Here is a 13,018-nt window from a genome sequence, read left to right as displayed (position 1 = left end):
GTGGATTTCAATGACTTCTCTGTGTAGTCTGACATGGTGGTTGTTGGAGTGATCCAGTATTTCTGTGTTCTCAAATAATAATAATAATAATAATAATAATAATAATAAACCTTTATTTGTACCCCGCTACCATCTCCCGAAGGACTCGGTGCGGCTTACAAGAGGCCGAGCCCAAATACAACAATAAAACAGCAGCAGCAACAACAACACAATAACTAAAACAAAAACAAAGCAATAACAATTAACAACACCCAATGACGCAATTAAAAACAATGGCTGGGCCAATTGTAACAATTAAAATTAAAAATTCAAATTCAAATTCAAATTCAAATAATATGCTGTGTCCAGTTTGGTTCATCAGGTGGTCTGCTCTGGCTGACTTCTCTGGTTGAAGTAGTCTGCAGTGCCTCTCATGTTCCTTGATTTGTGTTTGGGTGCTGCGGTACCTAAATTTCCTACTTGACTGATTTTTTTTTGTCGTGTCACGAGCAACTTGAGAAACTGCAAGTCACTTCTGGTGTGAGAGAATTGGCCTTCTGCAAGGGCGTTGCCCAGGGGATGCCCGGATGATTTGATGTTTTATCATCCTTGTGGGAGGCTTCTCTCATGTCCCCGCATGAGGAGCTGGAGCTGATAGAGGGAATTCGCCTCTCCCCGGATTCAAACCTGCAACCTGTCGGTCTTCAGTCCGGCTGACACAGGGGTTTAACTCACTGCGTCACTGGGGGCACTTGACTGATGCAACTGTCTTTCAGGCTGCATAGTTCGACAGCAAGTTAGATTAATGGCCGGAAGCTCACTCTGACCTGGGCTGGCTTGGAACTCAAGACCTTTTGGTCAGTAGTGATTTAATGCAATTGGCTATCAGCTAGCTGTGCCACATCCCGGGCTGCCTTTGAATTAATGACCTCTCGGTCAGTAGTGATTTAGTGCAGTTGGCTATCAGCTAGATGTGCCACATGCCTGGTATATAGACTCATATAGTGCAGATGGGGCCCATCACTCCTCTAGCCATTCATTCACACACATTCCCTCAGCCTTGGCTTCCCTTTCCTTGAGCGCATTGCGAGGGCGGCGGCGCCCCCTGGTGGCGGCCCGTGCGAAGAGCAGCCTCGCCGCCCGCCGCTGTGGTCGCCCTTGGTCTCGGCCGGAGCGCCGTCGCTAGGGGCGGCTTGTGTTGGAGGAGCGGCTCCTTCCCTCTTAGTCGCCAAGGAGCGGGACACACAAGAGCTGCTGCGCCTTCCCTCCCGCCTCCCTTCTCCTGCTTTCCCGCTGAATGGAGAGGTGAAGCGAGCCCAGCCTTTGCTTCCCAGTCGGGCTTTCCATCTCCTCCAGCCTCCTTCGCCTGGGAAAAAAAAGGAACCAGTTTGAGAAGCAGCATTTCCCTCTCTCTCTCTCCCTCTCTCTCTCTTTCGCCAATCTGATGGCGTCTCACCAGCAGAACCGGATCCAAGCCTACCTGGAGAAGAACAAGATCGGTCCCCTCTTTGAGGTAAGGCATGCAAGGAGAAGAGCCTTTCCTCTGTGGACACACACAGCCCTCGCGGGGAAAGAAAGGGTCGCTTTGGGGGCCACTCGCCAAGTAACTTTGTTGGTTGCCATCCTTGGGACTGAGAGAGCCCTTCCCATGGAGAGCCAGCTCAGCTCAGTGTTTAAGTTGCAATATTTTGGGCAGAAAATATGGCAAAGACATAGATGCACCTACCTGGACTCAATGCCTCTATTTGGTTTGCATTCTCTGACCACTATTTGCCAATTTTGTAGCTGTGTTTGGTATAAGTTTTCATAGGTGTGTGTCTGTAGCAGCCATGGGCAAACTTGGGCCCTCCAGGTGTTTTGGACTCCAACTCCCACAATTCCTAACAGCCGGTAGGCTGTTAGGAATTGTGGGAGTTGGAGTCCAAAACACCTGGAGGGCCCAAGTTTGCCCATGGCTGATCTATAATAATTTATTGTATTTTTATGTTTATTTTTTGAATAAGTTGTACCTGCTTGAAGTCATCAGGAGAGGCGGGTAATTAATAAAATCCATCATCATCATCATCATCATCATCATCATTATTATTAGAAACATAACAAGATTAGTACACACAGCAAACAAGATCACTATGCTGGCTGTTGTTTTGGATGACATGTCGGAAACTTCCCAAGTGTCTAGGACTGTGTGATGTATGTGTGCAGATCCCAGTACGGTGGTCTTTTGCAGCTGATAGATGGTAATTTTGTCAACGCTGATTGTGTTTAAGTGCAGGCCAAGATCTTTAGGTACTGCACCCAGTGTGCTAATTATTCACTGAGACCACATTGACTGGCTTGTGCCAGAGTCTTTGCAGTTTGATCTTTAAATCCTCATATCGTGTCAGCTTTTCCAGTTGTTTCTCTTCAATCCTGCTGTCACCTGGGATTGCAACATCAACAATACATACTTGGTTTTTTAACACAGATCACGAGGTTAGGAGTATTGTGCTCCAAAGCTCTGTCAGTCTGAATTCAGAAGTCCTAGAGTATTATTATTATCATCATCATCATCTATACCATAATATTAATGCATTTTGACTTTACTTTATTAACTACTATAGGAGCCCCTGGTGGCGCAATGGGTTAAACCCTTGTGCTGGCAGGACCAAAGGCTGACAGGTCGGAAGTTCAAATCCAGGAAGAGTGTGGATGAGCTCCCTCTGTCAGCTCCAGCTCCCCATGCGGAGACATGAGAGAAGCCTCCCACAAGATGATAAAACATCAAAACATCCGAGTGACCCCTGGGTGACGTCCCTGCAGGTGGCCAATTCTCTCACACCAGAAGCAACTAGCAGTTTCTCAAGTCGCTCCTGACATGAAAATAATAATAAATGCCATGACTCTATTTTCTGGAATCCCAGGAGTTGTAGCTTTTTTGAGGCATCAGCTCTCTTTGGCAGAAAAGGTTACGAACCTTATCAAACTGCACCTCCCATAATTCCATAGCATTGAGCCAGGGTAGTGAAAAGCATGTCGAAATGCATTCATTCTACAGTGTAGATACAGCCATAGTTATTTTCTTTTTTAAAACATTAGACATAGGTAAGGAGGATAAGGGACTGCGGTGGCACAGCAGGTTAAAGCAATAAGCTGTAGAACTTGCTGACCGGAAGGTCGGTGGTTCGAATCCATGGAACGGGGTGAGCTTCCATTGTTAGCCCCAGCTTCTGCCAGCCTAGCAGTTCAAAAACATGCAAACGTGAGTAGAATAATAGGTACTGCTCTGACGGGAAGGTAACGGCGCTCCATAAAGTCATGCTGGCCGCATGATCTAGGTGGTGACTACGGACAACGCTGGCTCTTTTTACTTAGAAATAGAGATGAGCACCATCCCCAAGAGTCAGACTCGACTAGACTTAATGTCAAGGGAAGACCTTTACCTTTAAGGAGGATGAAAAAGAGGTTTATACTGAGCAAACACATCAGTGTGGGAGATCTCACACACCAATACATCCACATATGGGCAAAGGAGTTCAGAGGAGACAAATGTGCCTACTGTATATGGTGCCTAGGTGAAAAATGTTAGTGGAAGGTCTGATGATCTTTTTAAAAATAATAGAACAAAGAAAGACAACTATACGCAGTAAGGGAAAGTATATAATGGCTGGTCCAAACTAGAGTAGATCTACAGAAGCAATTAACTGGCTAAGGCTGCCTTTACACAGTAGAATGAATGCAGTTAACTTCCATGGTTCTATGTTCTGGAACCCTGAGTGTTGCCATTTGGTGAGGCGTGAGAAGGCTAAAGACCTTGAAAAACTGCAACTCCCATTATCCCATAACATTGGTATTTAAAGGGATGTCAAACTGCCTTAGCTCTACGCTGTAGAAACATCCATTTCTCTCAAGAACGTTTTAATAATAATAATGGGTTGTTACGAGTTTTCTGGGCTGTATGGCCATGTTCCAGAAACATTATCTCCTGACATTTTGTCTTCATCAATGGCAGACATCCTCAAAGGTTGTGAGGATGCCTGCCATAGATGAAGGCGAAATGTCAGGAGAGAATTCTTGTGGAACATGGCCATACAGCCCGGAAAACTCACAACAACCAAGTGATTCCTGCTATGAAAGCCTTCGACAATACAATAACAATAATAATAATAATAATAATAATAATAATAATAATTTATTTATATTCTGCCCTATCTCTCCAGGGGGGACTCAGGGTGGATTCCAGCAAGCAAAAAGGCAAACATCCAATGCCTCAATAGCAATAACTACAAATATAATAACCCAGAATAAATATGACTTAAATATGACATCTACAATTTAAATAAAAACATAAATGATTGAAAATTATAACTAGCATAAAACGTGAACATAAAACATCCCAATTAATTTTTTTTGCTCCCTTCTGCTTTTTTTGTATTTGTCTCTGTATGCACATCTGTTTCCTTTCGGTGATGTTGAGTCCTGCAGGTGCTGTGTAAATGAATGTAAACCGATGCAAAACCACCTCTTGATATTATTCCTTATGTAAGAAAATTCACTGAAATGCATAGGGTCTCTATAAGTCTGCAGGGGACGTGAAGGCACACATATGCTGTATCCTTCTTGCTGTATTCAGGTTTGGTTCTTTTCCTTTAAGCCCTCCAAAATGAGGCTACAATAGGGAATATAGTTTCCTCCCTATACTGGGTTTTGAATGAAGAAGCTACACTTGCTGATATTCTCACTTTTGTATAACTCAATACTGATCCGTAGCAAAGAGGGTCAGCCTATTATGTGCTTCTTCTCTCAGAGCTGCATGTAGCTCTTGCTTACATTTTAATATTAATCTTCTCTCTCTGCTCCCAAATGAGTTCTCCTTTTTCTTCTCCCTTTTACTACATGTTGCCAGATCTGTTTAGATATCTGAGACAGAGACTCAAGTGCTCTGCCCACCAATTCCCCGCTTCTATCCAATTAAGGTCCATAGTCCTGGAAGTTGGTAAATTATTTTGGCATTTCATGCAGGAAATAAAAATCCCACAAGTGCTTCCATCCTTTCTGGCAGAAAAAGTGCCAGGATTTTGGCCTGCATAAATAGGAGTATAGTGTCTAGATCCAAGGAAGTCATACTACCCCTCTATTCTGCCTTGGTCACAACACACCTGGAATCACACTGTGCCCAATTTGGGGCACCACAATTGAAGGGAGATATTGACAAGATGGAGTGTGTCAGGAGAAGGTTGACTAAAATGATCAAGAGTCTGGAGAACAAGCCCTATGAGGAGCGGCTTAAAGAGCTGGGCATGTTTAGCCTTCAGAGGAGAAGGCTGTGAGGAGAGATGGTAGCCATATATAAATATTTGAGGGGAAGTCATAGGGAGGAGAGAGCAAGATTGTTTTCTGCTGCCATGGAGACTAGGACGCGGAACAATGGCTTCAAACTACAGGAAAGAAGATTCCATCTGAACATTAGGAAGAACTTCCTGACTGTGAGAGCCATTCAGCAGAGGAACTCTCTGCCCTGGAGTGTGGTGAAGGCCCCTTCTTTGGAGGCTTTTAAACAGAGGCTGAATGGCCATCTGTCGGGGGTGCTTTGAATGTAATGTTCCTGCTTCTTGGCAGGGGGTTGGACTGGATGGCCCATGAGTTCTCTTCCAACTCTATGATTCTATGATAAAAAGTAAATGGCTAGCAATTTGCTGCTCTTTTATGGACCCCAAATAAGCTACTTTAAGCAGTCTACCTCACTCTAATTGTGGGACAGATCCTGTATCTTAAACATATGATTTCCCTTTTTACTATATGGCCTGACTTAATATTTTAATGGGGGGTGGGTGGGTTCATAATTCATTTCCTTTGAGATTTCTTTTCTGTAGCTTAAATCCAGTTGATGGAACTTAGGGGTGCATCTACACTGTAGAATAAATGCAGTTTGACACCACATTAACTCCCACGTCTGAGTGCTGTAGAATCATGGGAGTTGTAGTTTTATAAGGTCTTTAGCTTTCCCTGACAAATGGTAGTGTTCCCTCACCAAACTACAACTTTCATGATTTTATAGCAGTGAGCCACAGCAGCTGATATGGTATCAAAGTGCATTCATTCTACAGTGTAGATGCAGTTTTAGCAAGTCAGCACTTACGTTAAATTGATTCTGTAGGTGTACTCTAGTTGGGACCAAACATTGGATTTAGGTCTTTGTATTCTTGCTTTATTGCGTATAATTTTCTTTCTTTTTTCTGTAATTATTTTTTTAAGTCATGAGACCTTTCAGTAACTGAAATTTTTTAGGCATGAGGTATATTTGTCTTCTCTAACTCATTTGCCCATATGTGTATGTGGTGTGTGAGATTTCTCTTCATTTGTGTCTCTGCTCACCATAATCCTCTTTTTTCTCCTTCTCACTTGTGTCTAATCTTTAAAAATATATAACTAAGTAGTTGCTTTTGAAAGAGAGATATGGTTTTATGGCCGTGCCTTCTAAACGCCTCCCTTGATGAAATTTCCTGTTGATGCACTTGCAGAAAGTCATTGATACTGGACTGGAGAGGAATCATTCAGAGTCATTCTTGGCACCTTTAGGCTGTGAGCAGCTCAGCCTTTGGTGGACTTCATTGCCTGTATCTGTGCGTGCAAGTACTGCGAGGGCAGTGTCCTGTTAGTTGCCAGGGCATGGGGTCAGAAAGTGACTTTGCACTGCTTTGGCCAAAGAAGACACCCTCTGGATGTTTGCTTCACCCTTTCCTGTCATTTCAATGTGAGGGATGGAGAGTGTTTCAGAGGTTCATTGGACAGGAGGCTGGTGAGGGATGCACATGCCGACTCAGCACATGGGAGTATTTGCTTCAGGGTCTATAATGTGAAAGCAGCTTTGCTCTACTTTGAGAGCAAAGGAGAGGTCAGCTGAAGATTTAAGCATGCCATGCATGCCAGTGTAGACGACACTGGAGCTATTAGCTTCTCTGGGGTGATCTAAAATAAAAATACCATGGAACAGATTCATTCAGGATTAGTAGAAGCACAAGGCAGGTTAAAAACAATCACAAGAAAGAAGTTATAAAAGTATTTAAAGGCATTATTTCCCCTATTTGTGTGTATATACAGACAGTCCCCAAGTTACAAACAAGGTAGGTTCTGTTTTTTCTCAAATTGAATTTGTTTGTTAGTTGAAACACTGAGCCCCCGGTGGGCTGCTGAACTGCTGGGCTGCTGAACTTGCTGATCAAAAGGTTGCAGGTTCAAATCGGGGGAGTGGCATGAGCTCCTGCTGTTAGCCCCAGCTTCTGCCAACCTAGCAGTTCAAAAACATGCAAATGTGAGTATATCAATAGGTACTGCTCCCAACTAAAGGTCCCACTCTGTACAGTCATGCCAGCCCCATGACCTTGGAGGTGTATATGGACAACGCCCCAACCCTCAGAGTCGGACATGACTAGACTTAATGTCAGGGGAAAACCTTTACCTTTACCTATAGCTGAGTTGGAACAGGTACATTTTTTTTAGTGTAACTCCAGCCATATCCATCTATCTCTATTTCTATTTCTATCTCTCTATCTGTGTGTGTGTATGTGTGCATGGTTTGGCTAGCATAGGGGTGAACACTCCTGTGGTGTTTGTTTTGCTGACTGTGCTCCTGTTCAGAAGATTTCACCTTACTTTTCCCCCCTGTGATAACTGGATTTTGAAAAACATGCCTTATTTTGGAAACAAGGATTGGTGAGGAAGCTTCTGTGGAGACAGCTTTTGTGGAGACAGTTTCAGGGGTGAAGTTCCCTTCCTAGGGGTAGATTTCTCTCACTTCCTGTTGCCTTACCCCTGTTCGTAACTATGAGATGTTTGTAACTCAGGGTCTGCCTGTCAACTCATCTCCAGAGTTCATAGCGTTTTCCACTTTAGACTGATTTTGATATATCCTCTATTAAACCTTATTAATTCTTTAAGAGTAGGACAGGATATATGTTGTCAATGATTGTTGTTAAAGTGAATATTTACTTAGTCTGATTCCTAAAAAAACAAAGGTTTCATGCCTTTAGGCCTTTTCAGATTTACTGTCTTTATAGTTATTGTGATACAAGCCTGTTAATTATATATGAAGGTCTTGTATATGTATATGTATATGTATATGTATATGTATATGTATATGTATAACGGCACTCCATGCAGTCATACCGGCCACATGACTTTGGAGGTGTCTACGGACAACGCTGGCTCTTCGGCTTAGAAATGGAGATGAGCACCACACCCCAGAGTCAGACATGACTGGACTTAATGTCAGGGGACTACCTTTACCTTTACCTTGTATATGAGGAATAAAAACCCAAAATTAATTTTACATAGCTTTTGAAATATTTTCCTTCTTTGGACTCACTAACCAAATTTTTAGGAAAGGCATGCTCATATAATAAAAAAATATTTTCTGAAGTGAGGTGATGTTATTAAAACATTGTAATTCAAGCATAAAGAACTACCTAGTGTTCAGTAGCAATTTATTTATTTTTGCTTGGCCAAATAGTTGCAATTTGTATCTTACCTCTAATGTGGTATTATTGCGCTCTTAGTCACAAGGAAATTGGCATGATAATTTGTATTTTTTTATGTCAAGGAAGTAATGTCTACTTAAACAACATTCATCTTTGTGAATATAGTCAGTTGTGAAGAACATTAGAAATAAAGTGATCTTTGGGGTACTAAAAATCATCCATTATTACTACCAGAATGTGATCCAGTCATATTAATAAGTTATATATGGCTCCCAGATGGCTTGAATCTGATGCGGCTTGTGGGTTTTGAGCACACTGATTCAGCATAGCTGGTATTTCTCACCTACTGGATTTAGATCAGTTTAGTATCAGTCGTGATTCGCCAATATCCCTGGCATTGCACTTTATGAATACATGTGTCATCTCAGAGAGATAAAATGAATATTTGAAATTATTTGATTTTTTAAAAAATCTTGTTTTTGGAATATCAAGGGATACTGACAAGAACGCTGAGAAGCCAGACTTGGCTATGGTGGTCCTTGCTCTTGTTACATCCTGAATAGATTACTTTAATGTGCTCTATGTGGGTTTGCGTTTGAAGACTGTTTGGAAGCTTCAAGTGGTCCAATGGGCGACAACCAGATTCGTCACTGGGGCAGGGTAGAGGGAGCACACAACTCTCCAGTTATGTCAGCTCCACTAGCTGCCAGTCTGCTACCAACCACCATTCAAAGAACTGGCTTTAGTCTATAAAGCCCTAAATGGTTCTGGCCTAGCTTACCTTTCAGAATATATCTCCTTCTAAGTCTACCTGGGAGATTGTCTGGGGAGGCCCTGCTCTCGATCCCGCCTTCTTCACAGGCGCGACTGATGGGGACGAGAAACAGGGCCTTCTCAGTGGTGGCCCCTTGGCTGTTGAACACCCTCTCTAGCGAAGTTAGGACTGTTCTGTCCTCCCCCTTCTATCATTCAGGAAGAAAGTAAAAACATGGTTATGCGACCAAGCTTTTGGATAGTAAAGTCCTAATGCAATAAGAGAATAAGGAATAGTGAAATGACAAATAGAACGACCTGGGATCATGATTTTGGATGGTGTGATTTTAATTATTGTTTTTAATTGAGTTGTTTTAATGTTTTGGGTTTTAATCCAACTGTGTATTTTATTATATGTATGTTTATGGCATCAAATTGCTGCCTATTTGTAAGGCCGCTATGAAACCCCTTCAGGGTGAGAAAGGCGGGATATAAATAAATAGCAAATAATAATAAATGAATAGATAAGAAGAAGAATCCTGGATTGAAGAGAATTTTGCAGTTTGGGGACTTATTCTGCCCAAAATTTGCATGTGTTATTATTTTCCTTGCAAAATATACTGTTTTTCTGCCAAAAAAAAAAAGAGTATTGTGGTATTTGAAGAAAGACAGTGCATGATTTTTGCTCAGAATAATTAGCAAATTCCAGCTTTTTCTGTATAAGAAATAGCTTTTTCTGTGAAGAAAATTATGTTTGTATCTTTATAGCAAAAGCATTTTTTTTTGCAGGAGAATACCATGAGTGAATTTCATGCAAGTAAACTGCAAACTACAAACAGTCTTCAAAAAGTGTTTTCAAAGACTTTCTTACAGTGGGAAGAAAATTGCTTGTTTCCTTTAAGAACAAAGTTAGCAAAAAAAAAAAGTCCATACCTAAAAAGTCTTAAAAATTGGCTAATGTTTTGCTGCAACACTCAGTAGAGCAAATGCAGTTAGGGGTAGTTGTGAATGTGATTTGCTTGCCCATTTCCTTAAACTATCACTACTACTCATATTTCCAGCTCTGTTTTCAGCTCATAGACTCAACCTGCTCCAGGTCAGTGAGGTGTTGCTTAATTCTTCTGTTGTAAATTTAAAAAAGATCTTAACCGGTACTAGCATTTAGGGCCATTGCTGCCAGGCCCCACTACTGTTGCCAGTCCGGGGTTTCCTTTACCAGTTTTCCAGATCTGTTAACATATTACCTTTTAAATTAATGAGGATCACTCCTGCAATTTTCCACAGTATGACAGAATGAGAGCCTGTGTGGTATAGTAGTCCGAATGTTTGGATAGGATAATGGGAGACCAGGGTTTGAATACCTGCTCGGCCACGGAAACCCATTGGGTGACCCTGGGTGAAACACACTACTTCAGCTTAAGAGGAGAGCAAGGGCAAATTCCATCTGTCCAGATTTTTCCAAGTAAACATGTGATAGAGTCTCAATAAGTCAGAAAAGACTTGAAAGCAATAAACAACAACTGCAATAATGAGTAATGATTTTTTGGGGAGCATTGAGGATAGCTAAAATAACAAGTAGTCTACAGTGATCTGCTAAAATGCAGTAGCAACAAGTAATCTTCCATTATTTTTCCATGAAAGGCTCTGCCTGTTCAATACTTTCATACTTTCTTTAAGGTGTGATGTTAAAAAGTACAGGCAGAAATAGTTTAGTTTCCACATCACACATTTGTCTCGGGGTAACGGATGATGGATAAATGTTGTACTAATGAATGACATTGCTACCACATTTTTTGGGACAGATATATAGGAGCATTGGGTATTTTTTAACAAAGCAAAATAAATATATACCCATTAGGCTTTGGCTGCATAAGAATAATTTTAGTCGTATTTGCACCTCTTTCTGATAAATGAACCTTAAGTGTCTTCCTGAAAGAGGAGAAAAATAAGGAAATGAAAAAAAAAAGAAAGAAGACAAGAGCTGTGATGTGTACTACTTGATACGGTACTTGTCTTTCAGAGATGATTGGATTGTACAAGCACATCAGTCTATCTCTGACAGAGAACCAAATGAGAGATGTTTACACTTTGTTTTATACTCTGACCTTCTTCTCTTTTATAATTTCAACTTTTAACAATATTACATTTCCTTCATAGTAATTAAAAATCCAGGCTAAATGCATTTATAAAAGGAAAGAAAAGAAAGACAAAATGCTAAAACAAATCAAAAATACAGGTTTCAACTAGATTGCAAGGTCTACCCTATGCTTCAGTATCGCTACATTTAAGTATATTGTTATATGCCTGCTCTTTCTTTGTACATAAAAATGGATAATTCCAAAAACTCAGACCTCACAATCTCTGAGGATGCCTGCCATAGATGCAAGAAAAATGTCAGGAGAGAATGCTTTCGGAACAAGGCCATACAGCCCGAAAAACACACAACAACCCAACTCAGGTGTTGTTAGAGAGGTTCAGATGAAGTTGTTCCAGAGCTTGTATATACTTTTTAAGGACTGGGACATCTGTAGGGAATGAGATACCAAGGTGCTTGTTTATAAAGCTATTGTCCTCCCAACCCTGCTATATGCCTGCAAAACGTGGACTGTCTACAGACGTCACATGCAACTCCTAGAACGATTCCATCAGCATTGCCTCCGGAAAATCCTGCAAATCTCTTGGGAAGACAAGCGGACAAATGTCAATGTGTTGGAAGAAGCAAAGACCACCAGCATTGAAGCAATGGTTCTCCGCCATCAACTCCGCTGGACTGGCCACATTGTCCAGATGCCCAACCACCGTCTCCCAAAGCAGTTGCTCTACTTCAAACTCAAGAATGGAATGTTGGTGGGCAGGAAAAGAGATTTAAAGATGGGCTCAAAGCCAACCTTAAAATCTCTGGCATAGACACTGAGAACTGGGAAGCCCTGGCCCGTGAGCGCTCCAGCTGGAGGTCATCAGCTGTGACCAGCAATGCTGCAGAATTTGAAGAGGCATGAATGGAGGGCGAAAGAGAGAAACGTGCCAAGAGGAAGGCACGTCAAGCCAACCTTGACCAGGACCGCCTTTCACCTGGAAACCAATGCCCTCACTGCGGGAGACAATGCAGATCAAGACTAGGGCTCCACAGTCACCTACGAATCCACCCTGGAGGATTATCCTACTCGGATGAGGGATCACCTAAGTAAGTAAGTAAGTAAGTAAGTAATACTGTAGATAGATACCAAATCAAGGCAACTAACTCCACTCGTTTCCCCTTTTGCTGTTCTTACCTCATACCGGTAGGAACCCCCAGTGGCACAGTGGGTTAAACCCTTGTGCTGGCAGGACTGAAGACTGATAGGCCAGAGGTTTGAATCTGGGGAGAGTGTGGATGAGCTCACTCTGTCAGCTCCAGCTCCCCATGCGAGGACATGAGAGAAACCTCCCACAAGGATGGCAAAACATCAAAACAGGCATCCCCTGGGCAACAGCCTTGCAGACGGCCAATTCTCTCACACCAGAAGCAACTTGTGGTTTCTCAAGTTGCTCCTAACATGAAAAAAATAAAAATCTCATACTATTATGATAGTTTTTTCACAATAGCTATAAACCATACTCTTTTTATCCAGGAAGAAAAAGAAATCTCAGTTATGAGTTTCCAATTCCTAGCCATTTCTAGGCATGTTGCTGTCAAGAGAACTGAAAGTAAGTCTTTAAGGAATGAATTAGGTTCTTTGAAGATGGAAAAAAGAAGAAAAGTATCACAGTAATATACTTTTTGATTCAGCATATCTGATAGGAAATTTAGAACATCATTCCAACATTTTTTTTAAAAACTTGATTGCACTGTA

At 41.7% G+C, this 13,018-nt stretch overlaps 1 protein-coding gene across 1 annotated transcript in view; it reads left to right on the top strand.

Moving 5' to 3' along the window:
• Window positions 1-1,146: 1,146 nt before the first annotated feature.
• The window catches only part of C4H8orf34 (chromosome 4 C8orf34 homolog), a 114,971-nt gene continuing 103,099 nt past the window's right edge, over window positions 1,147-13,018 (top strand). Inside the window, exon 1 of the mRNA XM_060775440.2 lies at window positions 1,147-1,492. Within this exon, the coding sequence (XP_060631423.2) occupies window positions 1,424-1,492 (69 nt within the window). The 5' untranslated portion in view covers window positions 1,147-1,423. The remainder of the gene's footprint in view (window positions 1,493-13,018) is intronic.

This window comes from Anolis sagrei, chromosome 4 (genome assembly GCF_037176765.1).
Source record: "Anolis sagrei isolate rAnoSag1 chromosome 4, rAnoSag1.mat, whole genome shotgun sequence".
NCBI classification, from domain to species: domain Eukaryota; kingdom Metazoa; phylum Chordata; class Lepidosauria; order Squamata; family Dactyloidae; genus Anolis; species Anolis sagrei.
This window is presented reverse-complemented; position numbering and strand designations above follow the sequence as displayed.